General features: G+C 41.2%; 1 protein-coding gene across 1 annotated transcript; it reads right to left on the bottom strand.

The window, feature by feature from the left end:
- Window positions 1–2,922: 2,922 nt before the first annotated feature.
- RPP40 (ribonuclease P/MRP subunit p40) lies at window positions 2,923–14,919 on the bottom strand. The gene is made up of 8 exons (XM_058025858.1): window positions 14,800–14,919; window positions 12,699–12,843; window positions 11,739–11,807; window positions 9,667–9,762; window positions 8,400–8,525; window positions 5,004–5,202; window positions 3,937–4,071; window positions 2,923–3,216 (listed from the first exon to the last, which is right to left on the bottom strand). The coding sequence occupies exons 1-8, from the start codon at window positions 14,917–14,919 to the stop codon at window positions 3,018–3,020; spliced, it is 1,089 nt and encodes a 362-aa protein (XP_057881841.1). The 3' UTR covers window positions 2,923–3,017.
- Between the last annotated feature and the right edge of the window lie 344 nt (window positions 14,920–15,263).

Raw genomic sequence — 15,263 nt, 5'->3', positions numbered from 1 at the left:
TCCCCTGAGGCAAAATTTTTTAGTAAGCACTTAGTTGCCTTTGATCTCAGAAGCAGCTGGTGCACAGCTGCTCCCCATTACTTTGGCAGCTCTCAGGAACATTTTGCATTTTCCTGTCCTTGCTTACAGGCAGGCACAAAGGGCAAGAACATCACCAGCAGCCATCTTTCATTCTCAGGCAAAAGCTTTTATTTCCACCTCCCGTGCCCTGCCCAATTGCTCCTTGAACCACCGCCCACCCAGCTGGGTCTCAGATCTTCCCTCCTAAGGGGGTCCCCAAACATGTGAGCAATGCCTTCATGTTCCTCTTCTCGGCAAGGTCTCCTCCATGCTTGGGAGTCTCCTGGAGAGACACAGTACTGCATATGGATGGTAAAGGGAAGGCTGTTGTACCTTATCCCAGGAAAATATTACCTTGGTCCTTTCTTTTTTTTTTTTTTTTTTTTTTTTTTTGAGATAAGCTAGGAATAAATTCCACCCCAGTTTTTCTTCTCTGCAACTACAAAATCCAGCAAGCACAGGAGCACAGGAAAGCCTCTCTCCTTAGAGATGAGTGCAACATTGGCCCTTGCTAGGAAGCATGGATCTGGTTAGCACAGTATCACCTCACAGAGCCTCAGATTAGACCAACTGCAGTGCCTATTAACAGCACGAGGTTTCTCAATTTTACTTTATATCTGTTTAAAGAAAACAGGAGAAAGCTAGAAACCAACCCAGCAGTTCAGTTACTGGATTCACAGACAGTATTTTAATCCCTTCCCTAGGGAAAAGCCATTTGAAGCCATCATCAGCAGACCACTACAGACTGTAGGATGCAGCACAGCCACCACAACACTGAGCTTTGAGAAATACTTGCAGTCCATGGCCTGTGTACACAGGAAGTGAAGGTAACCACTGACCAACCTGCTAAGATTTCCCTAGACATCCACAAAAAAAAATTAAAAAGAAAAAATTAACCTTAATACTCACATTCTGAAGCAACCGGGAACTGAGATCCTTTTTCTCAGCTTGCCTTCCATAACAGCCTCACTAAGGCAATCACTGTGCACCCACCAGCACTTCTGCAACTCCTTCTCCACAAAGGAGCCCAATGTGCTCATGCAACAATTAGAAAAATCACTTTCACCTGATTCTCATTAGAAAAATCACTTCACCTGGTCCTACTGCTGCCACTTCAGAGTAGAGTCCTACAGCTGCTTCTGGAACCACTATGGGAAGCAAACCCACCCATAGAAGATTCTTACTTCTGGGTAGGTTTTTTCCCCCTCAAGCAGAATATTTTACACTTGGTTTTATGCCTGCATATACTGTTGAGGAAAAGGTTTTACTAGAATCTGGTAGAAAGATGATCACACTCACAGGGCCTGCAGTTAGTAGCTCTGAAGCTGCAAACTTCAATTTTTAATAAAAATGTAGGATTTTAAACTTTGTGTTAGAATTTTTGCTACAGGTGTAACTTCCAGGATGTCTCAAGTAAAAACTTGATCTTCTGGTCAAGAGGAAAAAGGAAGATACTTCTCGTTACCAGTTTCTTTTATGTAAGTCCATAATGCCTCAACAGACACTTTCAAAAGCAGACTTCAGTCAACACTTAGGCCCTTCACACTGATGCACAGTCATGAAACACAACCGTGTTAAGTATTCCCTAGTCATGTGCCAAGGCAAGAATTTTCCCAGACTCTTGTACCATTGTCTATTCAGTTTGGGATTGTGTGAGTCTGTGTCTGTACATGTAATTCTTGCTCCTGGCAGCCTACTAGAAACATCTCATGCAGCACAATTTTGAGAAATAACGTCATGATTTAGAAAACTGCTGATTCTTTGGAGTTGTGATTGTAGGACACGTAGCAGAACTTGAGCAAGAGGGTTATGGGTAGTGGAGGGGTGTGCTAGAAAAATACCACCTGGTAAATCATCCAGCAGGATCCTCCTCACTGAAGAGAAACAATAAACAGATAAAAGTAGAGCTTAGCTGCTTCCCACAGTCGTGCTTTTCTGTGCCACTCACCCTGACATTTCCACTACAGCTTTTCCCCAGTTTCCAGTACCAATCTCTCACCCCATCAAGTGAACAACTTCAATTTTAGCACTGCATTGATACTTTAATGATACATACCCACTCCTCAAAACAAACCCCAAATCCCACCTTCCCCAAACCACCATCCACTTTTCCATGGATTTCAACAAGAGTAATGTGGATTCTTTATGGCTGCCTGTGCTCTCAGCATGACTTGTACTGTTAGTGAAACCTGCTTCACGTTGAGTGCACTGTGTGAGGGCACGTCCACAGCTTCCTTCCCAGAAACGTGTCTGCAATAACATCGCAGCTCCATGGCTTGGCCTGGAAGCAGGAACCACACCCTCACTTTGAAAGTAGAGATTTGTGTGCCTGTGTGTAGGTCAGTTAAGAAAGGAAGCAGCAGACTTTTGCCTCACTGTCAGAAACATACTTCTTCTGGCAATCAACTGTGATCTGCAAAATCAGGGGGCAAGTCAGTAAGCTTTCACTTTTTCCACATTTAATGGGTGCCTCTCCCAGTGCTACACACCTTCTCCTCACCTTTATTCTCCTACCCCCTACCAAATCAAGAAGAACACATCCACCCCTTTGGGTTCTTTGCTAGCATGTAGTCTGAAATACCTTTAACAGGGATATGAAGGATTTGCAGACCTTTCATGTAAAGAAATAAAACACTTAATCCCAAAATGAGCTTTCCTGACAAAAATTTTAGCTAGCAATCTGTAAAGCTAACTTTTAAATTCTAAATTTGCTCCTGGAAAAGAGGATTCCTGAGAAAAAGTCTCAAAAACTTAACTTTTCCTAAAAGCTGTGAAGTTTTTCAGATGGCATTGTATGACAGTGAAGAAACAAAAATCCATTCCTTCCATTGGCTACAAAAAACATGATCAGACTCTTAGTACTTAATCTGTTACATAACTACCTGTACAAAAAATATTTTATTAGTTTTCTGTCAGTAAGAAGGGATTATTAGAGAACTTCTTCTGTGGACATAGCTTTATGGAGGACAATCATCATGAGTTCCTACAGCCATGTGAAGCCAGTAGTCCAGATTTCTAAAAATGACAAAGTTGTACAAGTTCTCTCCTCCTTTGTGGAAACCATGCTCACTTTCTCTCCAGGAAACAGGGCTGTCTGCAAAGCCATGCACAGTTAAGGTCAGCCAGTGCGCCAGTTTTGGCTCACCAAAATAGCAACTGCAAGCAAGAAGACAAGATAATCAGTGATTATAAATGGAATAGGCAGCACATTCAAGTCTACACTATAAAGTAAAACAATCAAAGACACACTTCAGTGAAAAATTATTAACAGTTAAAAAGTTTAGTCCATAATAAATAAACTTGAAAGAAAATATTCAGAACACATTAGGGAACAAAGTAAGATTGACTATCTATTACTCCTATCGTAGTTTTATACATAGCAAATCTGCAAGTTGCAGCAAGTTCTAAGTTGCAAAGTAGCAGTTCTGACTTTCCTACAGCATGCACTGTCTTTCAGAAAATTGAAAATTTAATGAGAACAATTGCTATCAGGGAAGAAAAAAGACATTGGAGGAAGTAGTCTAAGGCTATGCTTGACACAAATACTTTTGCCACCAGAGAGGAAATAGATTATGAACAATCAAAGCCAGATACTATCCACTCCGCATTCTAAAAATGTAGGAGTACCATACAGCCAGTTTCTTAAAAATTCAGATGAAAACCAAAGTCATGACTACATGGCTTTTTCAAATTCAAGGCATTCAAAATTGTCTATTGCATTTTATACTGATGTCAAGCTTCCAGTTAATTTCCCAATTAAAACAGAAGTCTATATTTAAGTATTTTGCTATTTATTTACAACTGCAAAGTACTTAAAAGTGATTTCAAATAAGAAGTGTTTTAGTGCTATAGTAATGTGTTTCTGTCAATCCTTACCACAGCTGCTCCAATAACTGAATAATCTTCTCAGGAATTATAAAGCCTGTGATTGTGCACAAAAAAGCTTTTTCCACCACTGTGTTGGGCTCAGGACAGCAATAGGTTGATAAGAAGCTGGAGGATTTGTTGTCTCTGGAAGAAAAAACAATGAAGTAACTGAAATAAATATGCTTCAAATATTCTAAAGGATGTCTTAGTAATCAGAACCTGTACCAAACAAGTAGGATCTATGTATATCATCTAAATCAATGCCAAGTAATTAATGACCAAGCAACCAATACAAAAGATCTCATGGTGCTGTGGCTTAACCCTGTAAGCACCCAAACACCACACAGCTGCTCCCTCACCCACTCCCACCTGGAACCGAAAGGGTAATGAGAGAAAATACATGGGTTAAGATAACGACAATTTAATAAGCAGAGGAAAAGTTCCACACAAAGCAAAGCATGCAAAGGAACTCATTTACTGCTTCCCATGGGCAAGCAGACCGCAGCCATCTCCAGGAAGGCAGGGCTTCTAACTGACTTGGGAAGACAAAGCTGGAACTTGGAACATTTCCTACCCATCCTTGCCCCAGCTTTTGCTGCTGAGCATGTCACCATATCCCATGATGTGGGATGTCCCTCTGTTCAGCTGGGGTCTGCTGTGCTGGCTGGCTTCTCTCCCAGCCTCCTTACTGGCAGGGCCATAGGAGAGACAGAAGGAGTGCACAGAGGAGACAGAAAGGAGAGACTGTGCAAGCCCTACCCAACAATAACCGAAACATGCCCTGTTACCAACATTCTTAATCACAGATCAAAGCACAGCACCACACCAGCTACTGTGAAGAAAATTAACTCTATCCCAGCCCAACCCAGTACATATGGGTACCCCTAAAAACACAGATAAAATCATTTAAGACTTACATAAACATTTAAACATTTAACTTACATTAAAGTTAACATAAAAGACTCTCACTTATTAGACAGTGTCTGTCTTAATTTTTATTTGACTATTTCTTAAAATAAATTGTGGTTTTCCTTACTTAAAACATTTTAAAAGATCAAACAAATTCAAGTACTTACAAGCTAACTTGATTCAAGACAGCCCCCAGCCATTCAAAGAGCTCCTCTGTACTGCAGGACTCCTCTGGCTTTCCTTGTAGATCATTACTTTGTAACACTGGACACTGCAAGTCCCTTAAGGTGCTGAATGTTATTTTTGGCTTCAGGGCCTGTATCTGGTTTTTTGAAAAGTATGACATCAATGTTGATCCCTCTGCACCTTAACAACACAGTACCACAAACAGCTGTTATGAAACTACTAAACAAAAGAAGCAGTGAATACGTGAAACATTTGTATATAAACAAAAAACGCAGTGTGAAACTGCTTGTGTGCTTTTAATCCATGGCAGAACCTTAGAATCTTCAGCTTCCTTATCCTCTTGGAAATAAAAGTTAGTGCAAGATTCAGCAACTTAATACAGCTCAGTAAATTTGCTATTTCACTACAAAGTGTTGATATGCCAATACAAAATTCAAGCAGAATTAACTGCATGAGTAATAAAATGAGCTTGTTAAAAAGATGAACTCAGAGTGTTCCTGAAAAGGAACAGATAAAATGGAGCAGGAATGTCACCTCAGAACAGCATTTTCCCTGAATAATGGAAAAGTGAACATGTGATTAGAGGTTTAAGAACAGATTTATCAATAATGTCAAGAGAAATTTCAGAATAATCTGGAGCATAAGGACTGAAGAGAGAAGAAAGAGGAGAGGGTAAAGAAATCAAAATACATCACCAATATCGCTTTACTAGAAGAATAAATTCACCCCTGCTCCCCTCTCCCTGATACCTCTTCACTGTAGTACAGCTGTAAGAATTAAATGTACCTTGATGGCCTTGTGGGAAAGCACTAGTAAGAGATCCAAAACAGCAGGTACCTGTTTTGGACCAGTACCTAGACTGAAAAACTAACCTAAGGTGGCATATTTTAAATTCAGAGATATCACCAACTTGCTTTTGAAGCAGGGAGGTAATTGACATTAAATAAATTCTCCTAAATTTCAAATTCCAGATAATATGTGCTATTTCCAAGAAGTAACAATGGGTGTCTAGGAGACCAAGAAATAATGCCTTACTCATGAAAAGTCTAAAGTGCAGAGGAATATTTAGATACCACAGAAAAGGCATGTGTAAACAGCAGAAATTCAAGAACAGGGTCAGAAAATATGGACTGCCTAAAGTCTATCAGCCATATTTACATCATCAAAGACAATCATTTGGGGGAGTAGAAAAAGGAGAGTTAAGCTCTTTTTTTGAGTAATTCTTCAAAAAAAGGTTGTTCCAAAGGGCACAGTGACAAAGACAGTCACTGAATTCTTCTTAATTTAGTATTTTTATAAAGACATATGTAAGTCTGAGGAGTGCCAGAAGAGATGATCTCCCTTACATTCTATTAGCACTTGTCAGCCTAACAGGTTCAAATAATGCATAATTTTGCCCTAGAATTCCTAGTAAAATATAGAAAATCATGCATTTTTCATGTCTGCTGCACGTGGGAGCCTCAGCTAGAGCCTTAAATGCAGGAAATCTCAAAGACTACAGTCAGACCCTAACAGAAGAATTCCTCTAGCTACAGCACAGCCTTCTATGTTAACAGCAACCAGGCACACCATCAAAGCTTTCCAGAGGCCACTGAATTTCATCCAATAAACACGTAAAATTGTGATAGAAATTACAGCAATAGAAAAAAGATTGTATTGCCTCTGTCATTAAAGACATGAGATGCTCCATATTTCCTTTTCCTGTTCTTCTTGGTGCCAAAACCACATTGGAGGAAAACTGGGTATGAAAACCAAAAATCCTGCAGTGCTGGCCATAGCAAGAAACACCAGATATCAGCAGGAAGGCTGAAAGCAGAACGTTCACAGAGGACACACATTCTCTTGACAAAACACAGCCCATTTTTTCCCTTACAGCAGAATCTACACAATGTCTCATATCTATTAATAAAAACCCATAAAAGTTTTATTTTTGTCAGTACTAAGGAACTAATAGTCTTTTGTGTGTTATGAGCACAAGATTCTTGCACAGAAAGGCATTCAAATTTAACTCCATATTCAGGAAATGATTGACCTGACCTGCTTTGGGGATGTAAGAAAGTGAGGGGAAAAAAAATTGCTATTCTTCCTGAATGCTGTTAGCACGGGCAGCAGCAAACATATGAAAAATAGTGGCCCTAGAGGCATTTTGCTCTCTGTCCAGGGTCAATAAATCCAAGCAAGCTGAGCATGAAGATCTGCCACCTCAGTTGGATTTATGTCACCATTTATGGTAGCAAAAGCCTTCACTGTGACTCTTTCCTGAAGATTACAAGGACGGGAATTGCAAGCCTTTAAACAATTTCTGTATGACAAACAAGGAAGCATCCTTGTCATATGATTAGTATTTAGAAAGGGGGAGGGGAAGCATGAAGGAATAAAGTGAAACATGGGACACTCCTAAAGGAGCTTGTAAACAGCTTCTGTTTCTCAGATGAGTTAACTCCTTCCAAGGCTCAGACTTGACCTTAAAGAGCCAGGAAAAATGAATAATACAAAGAGGAGATGGGAAAGCATTCTCAGCAACCTTTCTAATACCCTTTCTCCCTAGTGTGGAGACTCAAAGCAAAACAACACCAAAAAGCTACACATCTGTGATGAAGAAAACCATGACACTTGCAGTTTTCATCAGTTCTATGCAAATGCTACATATCCCTACATATAGCCTGCTCTGAGGTAATATAAACAACTGGGGACTTAAAAAAAATTCCCTCAGAGGAGGAAAAATACTTGAGTCCAGAAGAAAAAACAGTGTAATTGGAAAACAGTAGATAAACAAATAGCAGAAGATTATTTGAAACAGTACAATTTCTTATAGCAACCTTTTACTTGGCTCCAATCTCAAACAAGCTTGAGAATAAAGTGATCAAACAGCACTCTGTATTTGGGCACATGGCACGTGATGTAAACAGGGAATCTGTACATGTCCTCTACTGAGGAAATCAGAGCTCCTCATCCTAAGTATGTAACTAGATACATAACTTATGTGTATTAATAAAAAAAAATACAAACCAAAAAAAGAATATTGATAATGGTTACGTATGTCACAAATTTATAAACAAGAGGCAGCACCATCAAACAGGCAGTTTTGCCACAAGGCCTGGGCAACACAGAGAAAGGAAATGAAGCAACTAATATATCTCCTATGAATCACTGTTGTGCCCCTGAACTGAGATGTTCTGTGTACAGGAAGTAACACCCTCCCCACCCCAAACAAATAAACAAAACAAACAAAAAATCCCACCCATACACTTTTTAATCCAACTTTTTCCTCCACTGAAAATGCATTTGTACAATCACTAGAAAAAAAACCCAGTAAACTAAAAATATTTGGACTTCATGTCAGCTGCGTTTTAGTTTTGCTTTTGGTTCTTATTTACCTGTATTATACCAAGCCAGTAGGAAGTCAAATTCTAAAGGTTTCTTTTCTTTCAAGGCCCAAAGCACTCTGTTATGTTTCTTGCTCTCAGGGTGAAAGCCAGCATCAGTCAAGTCAACAGTGATAACTACAGAAAATACACAATAGCTATTGGTACCCAAGTAAAAAAGAAATTATTATTAAATTAGAAGAGCACAAAGAAACCAAAGAACATTAAACTTCCTCTTTACATTTGCAGAACCTTTACAAACTATTTGATTATGCAAATATGACTCCCCATTACTTAAATAAATATTCACCTCCTGCAGGCCTTATTTTGATATAATCTGGAACTGCTTCCTCATGACTAGAGGGACAGATTCCTCTTGAAATGGCATTGACAGAAGTCCCTGAACAGTGCCTTAAAAATATGTTGCTAATCAGGCAAGCTACTAGCAGTAAAAAAACCCCTATAATTTCTAACAACAAGTCTGTCATGTATACAGAATAACACTTTTTCAATAGGTTGGTTTTTTCCTAGGTGAATTGTCCCATGCATAATTTATATTTATTTTTCAAATGGAAATTTCATTATATATTTTGATGATCAGAATGGTAAAATTATGTCCCATTTTGCCAAAATACTTACTAGAGGTAACAAGTTTCCCCTCCTAAAGTTTTTATGTAACTATACCAATCAACTGCTGCAAGTTCCAATTCATTTGAGATGGCACAGTGTTCATGTTTGGGTTTTTTTATTTCCTAAAAAGACAAATTAATAAAATTCACACTCAAGATGTCTCCTCTGCAGCTGTCAAAAATTATGTTTTTCAAGTACTTGGTACATAGAGATTACCATTTTAGATGTGTGAAACATAGAACAATTCTGCCTTTTAAGCATGCAGCCTTGTGTGAGGCTTTTCACTGATTTTGTACAGTGTACACATTTTAAACACCTCCTTAATCAGTTTAAAATTTTCTAACTTATATCAGAAGATATAGACACCATGCAGAGTATGCAAAAATTCTTAAGTACTACATCACTGCAGTACAAAGAGCACAATGAGAACCCTTGAAATTAAAATTTTTATAGAGTACTGAAAAGGTGATGTGTTTGTGTCCTTAAAGCTGCTTTACTACTTGGAGAAAAAGTACTTTCTCTCTTCAGGCAGTCCTTGTATTTGCATCTGGAAAAATATAACCTAGACAACAACTAATTGTAGTGAAAGGGAGGTTTCAACAGCCAACAAGGTGCTTCTTAAACATGCCCCGTTTAAATAAATACTTACTGTATCGCATGACTTTTCTGCCTGAATACCGAGAAGGGCGACCTTGCAGTCCAAGTTCCTCGTAAGTGTCCTTATCCACTGACAGAATTAGTTTACCTATAAACAAACCAAGTTTTAATATAAATAGTCTTCTACTTGGTTCTCTTTGAAGTCTTTTGAGAACTGTACACCTTTTACAACGCTAGCTTTGGATCAATGGTATTACTAATGTAATGCAGACTCCTTAGTTCCAGTTAAATGGATTACCAGATTAATCCTTAAAAAAAAAAGGTTATAACTCAATTATTCTTTTTTATCAAAGAGGTCTTGTGAACTAGAGTAAGAAAAGCATAATATTATTCCTGAGATAGTCATAGCTTTTTTACTGTACTACTCAGTTCATTGTCTCCATCTTTCCTCCACTCATCCTCTAGCACTTGCTGTGTCGTTAGCTGAGCACTACATTGCACAAGGGCCTGATTTAGTAAACATTCATGCTCAACATGCACTGCTCAACTAAATAAACAAAAGCAGTTCCTCCATGTCCAGTGGGACTACTCACACTGAGTAAACTACGCCTGCTAGCGATGAGCTGATCCGTGCTGGAACAACTCTGCTTCTGTGCTCATAACCTAGATCTGGCTGCTGCTGCTTGGTACAGAGCTTCACACAGCAGCTCTCTCCAGCACAGTCCTTGGGCTCCACTGCACAAGGAACAGCACAGAACACAAACAAGTAACGCTGCAGAGGAAGAGTTCAGACAGTGACATCACCAGGAACTGCAACACTGCCCCTGCAATAATTGTGCACAGCTTGTAACATTTGTATCACACAAACTACATCACTATCAAGTATCCATTTTGCCAGGACTGTGCTAACAGACATATAAAAGAATTCTTCTGAACAATCTGAATTTACTCATGCCCTCATGGGCACCTGTCATATTACAGCTTCTTAGGCTGGAAGGCAGATAGATCAGTTTGTATTTCTATTATATCCTATGTACTGTTAAACAGAAAGAAGACTATGTAATTGAAGGTCAAAATAGCTTCATTTTCTCACCTGAGATGTGGGACATTTTATGTCTTCTCATAAAACTGTGATGCAATTGAAACGGACTTTTAACATGTTACATAATTCTCAGCAGAATCATTAAACGGTTTGGGTTGGAAGGGACAGTGAAGATCATCCAAATCCATCCCCTCTACCATGGGCAGACACACCTTCCAGGTTGCCCAAAGCCCCATCCAGCCTGGTCTTGAACACTTCCAGGGATGGGGCACCCACAACTTCTATGAGCAACCTGTTCCAGGGCCTCACTACCCTCACAGTAAGGACTTCTTTCCTAATATCCAGTTGAAACCTTCCCTCCTCCAGTTTCAATCCATTCCCCCACATCCTACAACTACATGACCAGCGAAAAATTTCCTCTGTGGTTCTCTTCCCTTTAGGTACAGGCAGGTGCTCTGATTCTCCCAGAGTTTTCTCTTCTCCATGCTAAACAACCCCAGCTCTCTCAGCCTGTTTTCTTAGGAGAGGTGATCCAGCTCTGTGAGCATCTTTGTGACCTCCTCTGGACCTGTTCCAGCAGGTCCGTGTCCTTCCTGGCTGGGGACCCAGAGCTGAATGAAGTACCCAAGGTGGGGTGTCATGAGAACAAACACTTCAAATTTTATAAGTGTTCCTGAGCAGTGCCGATAACTTTCATTTTTGGTACAAATTCTTCAAGACCAGTAGGAAACACGAAGTTGGAATGCAATGTTTTTACAAAGATTGCAATCTTTGTAAAGATTGCAAAGCAATTATGTAGCAATTGCAATTATGGTTGAAGCATTGACAATGTGACTATACATAAGTGAAGTTCTTTTATTGTTTTTTAACTTCCTTCAGATGAAATAAATAATTTAATAGCATGAATGAAAAAAAAGAGCTAAAATTAGTATTTTTTCCAATTCACACGTATTTCTAACAAAGTTGGCAGTACAGTAAGCATTATTTTCCAGCTGACATCATTCCAAATAAAAAGAAACAACCAGAAACAACCCAGACCACAATTGACATGAGTTACTGAAACCAAAACAAGTCTCCCTTACCATTTGGTAGCAGAGCTGCAGTATTATCTTGATCAATTTTTGTCTTATAGGTAAGTGCGTAGCATGAACCTTTAACAGTAAAGCAGAAAAACATGAGATTACACAGCCTGTAAAGACAGACATGGCAAGATAAACAATTCACTGCAAGACAACCAAACATGACAAACAAACACTATCTGAATCACTCTTGTGTTTTCATCCAATAACTTTCTTCCACCTTCTCAAGCAAAATGGCATTGTTATTAATTTTATAAACCCTGTTCTGGCAATATTTTAAAGGGCCTATAATAGGGATAATGTTCATAATATGCCCCTATATGAAAACATTTTCTTTCCTTCCACCTGTGACTCTCCCCAGTCATCAAATGGAAAACACAATTGTTTCCCAGACGTATTTTTATTACCAGTTCACACAAAGAAAAGGTGGGTGGGCAGAGGCTGTGTCTTTCTTTGCATCCTCTTTGCTCTTACTGGGTAAGGATGAGCTGTCACAGCTCTCTCAGTGAAATATAAAAAATAAGGAAGCATATTCATATTTTTCTCTGGCCTGCTGTGGAACACAGCTCAGCACAGCTCTGTGTTGAAGTATGAAGGAACAAGAGAGGGAAAAGAAAGATTTCTACAAGAATCTGCATAAAAGTGAGGTGTAGCAGAAACAGGTGTGAGGATACATGGAAGCCCTCTCGATAGCTGGCTTTCAGAATTGAGGTGGAATAGAGAGAAATTTACAAGGAAAAATCACAGGAGTTTTGGACCCAGTGGGCGCAAACAAACGTTGTCACACATGACAAAGCAGAAAAAAGCATATGAACAAATTCATGAAGAATTTGCTTAGTACTTTTCCTTTCCTTCCTTTAAAACACTTTTCAGAATAAATACTAATAAGACTATTAAAATTCTGCTGTGCTATAAAAAAAGTACATTATGGCCGCGTTCGTTCTGTTCAGATTTCCTCCTTACCTTTCTTCACGAAAGCATCAATGAATTCATGAGCGATCAATTCATGAATGGGTAAATTCCTCACCAGGTAGTACTCTCCAAAATCTGCAATTGCGCTTTTCAGCACTTCAGGTAGCAGCCCACATTCCGGGATCAAAACAGACACCTATTAGGAACATATTTGTAATGTAAATCCTATCCTAAAACCCGTCCTGAATAAAACCCCAACCAAACAAAACAACAGGAAATAGAAAAGAAAACCTCTACTTTTCAAAGATGTATCAGTATGTTATGTCAAAATGAGATGGAAAAAAAAGTAATATCAGGCTACTGTCTTCAAAATGTATCAATTTTCACAGTCTCTAGGTACACTAAATACATTATTTGGTGGTTTGGGGTTTGGTTTCTTGTTTTGTGGGGTTTTTTTTCCCTTTTTTTTAACTATACAATAGCATTTGATGTATTATGTAAAGATGTGATCTTACACAGCATGAGTTAACAGAAGATCTCGTTTCACATCATTACACATTTTATCTTGGTGTCGCAATGGGACACCTCCTTCAGCCCTTGCTGGAGCACTTGTTGAAGCAGCTGTAACTGAAAATGTAGCCTAAGCATTTCTGTAATCTTAGTGGAAAAGCAAAGACCAAAGTAGAATCTTCAATCTACCTTTTGCTTAAAAGCTTCCCCATATATTTTCCAAAGACCAAGAGAACCCTGAAGTCTGGCAGACCAGGGAAAACAAGGTAATATTTGGCAAGTAACACATGGCAAGTATGAAGCTTCCCAGGCAGCACAAAGGTCTCTTTCCTTGCTCCCCCCACTGCTCCTCAAAAAACTGCTTTCCCAAAGCTCTTGGAGAACAGGTGTGTATCTCCCTTAGCACACGTGTTCAAGACAAGTAAGGACTGACAAACAAGCTGCCTTCCACACCGGTAGAAAGTTTCTGATTAGCTGCTAAAAATGTCTCAGAAGTCAGAAACAGCTAACAATTAGCCCAGAGAGTTACAGGGTATGAGAAGGGGGTTATGAGACAGGGTCCTGCCTGATTGCTGCAAAATGTGGAATACTACAAATCTTCTTAAGGAAGGATGTTCTTTGATGTTTGGCCTTTGTACACTTTCAAGCCTAATCAACAAGAAGGGAGATTTAATCCATGAAACAAGAGCACAGCTAACAAGCTTTAAGTGAAGTCCAGGTCTCTTTGTTAACGTTTAGGGCTGGACGTGTTTCAGTGATCTCAGACCTAGGGTGAGCTTAACAAAGCTCGGGGAGAAGCATGTACCACTGACAGCAGGCAGAAAGAACACAGCATTCAGGGGCCACAAAGACATTTGGCAGAGCTCCCAAAAGAAGTAAGAAACTTAATAAACCCAGCAACTCTGCTGAATCAGCTCTGAGAGGATAAAAGGCAATTGCGGCAGGTGGAGAACACGGCCACCGACCGCAGAAACCCCCTGACTCCTAAGCAGAGAAAGACTGAGCATGTGGATTAAATAGCATGAGAGACTCATCAACCAACAGAAGACAAAATACCAATTAATAAGAGAACTATGTAACTTGTAGCCAATGAACTCTAATTTCCTTGTTTGCTAAAATGTATAAACAGTGAGAAGTTTTGATAGCTGGTGTGCTTGACTTGTGGAAACCTCCGCCTTGCGCCCTGCCGGAGTAAACGACGTCTCCTTTCTAAACCGGACCCTGAGCCTGTGTTTAGAGAGATCCTTAAACTGGCACCACCTCTGCTCCTTCTGCCCGCCCGCTCCCTCGCTCCTGGAGGAAGGAAGGAGTTAGTTTCTCCCATGCTGACCGAGACCACGAACAAAAAACGGGGCGAATTTGCTTTTTTTTTTTTTTTCCTCTCCCAAAAATGAGGCGCGCAGGCAAGGACGGAGGAGCCCCCACAGAACACAGAGTCCGGCGCGTGCGGGGCACCGGCAACGCTGCCCTGGAGCGGCCGACGGGCAGAACGCCCGGGACGGGCGGCGTGGGCAGCTCCGACCCTTCCCTTCCCTTCCCTTCCCTTCCCTTCCCTTCCCTTCCCTTCCCTTCCCTTCCCTTCCCTTCCCGCCTCCCTGAGGGGGTCCCGCCGAGGCCCGGGCCCCGCGCTCGCGCCACTCACGCGGCAGCTGTAGGCGTGGTCCCGCACGTGCGCCGCGTGCCGCGAGCGCGGGTGGCGCGCGTGGCCGCGCTCGCACACCAGCAGGTGCCGTGGCGCGCGCCCGAGCTGCGCCGGCAGCATCCCGGATCCCGCCCGCCTTCCTCTTCCTCTCCTCCTCCTCCTCCTCCTTTGCCGCCGGCCGGGAGCCGCCACGCGCGGCGGGGAGGGCCGGGAAGGGGCCGTGCCGTGAGGTCACGTCCGCCGGCTCCGGCGGCGCTTCCGCTGTGGTGGTTGCGATGCCGCTGCTGTCGCTGTCTCCGGTGCCCGACCCAGCGCCGGTGGCCGCTCGGGGCTCTCGGTCCCTGCGGGCTCTGAGCAGCCCCGGCACGGATCGGACACCGCCCCCGCACGGGCTGGGTGTGCATCCGCTGGGTGCGCGGTGGTTTAAGCACGGCGGTGGTTCAGTGCCCGGAGGGAGCTGGAGA

This window comes from Melospiza georgiana, chromosome 1, assembly GCF_028018845.1.
Source record: "Melospiza georgiana isolate bMelGeo1 chromosome 1, bMelGeo1.pri, whole genome shotgun sequence".
Taxonomy (NCBI): Eukaryota; Metazoa; Chordata; class Aves; order Passeriformes; family Passerellidae; genus Melospiza; species Melospiza georgiana.
This window is presented reverse-complemented; position numbering and strand designations above follow the sequence as displayed.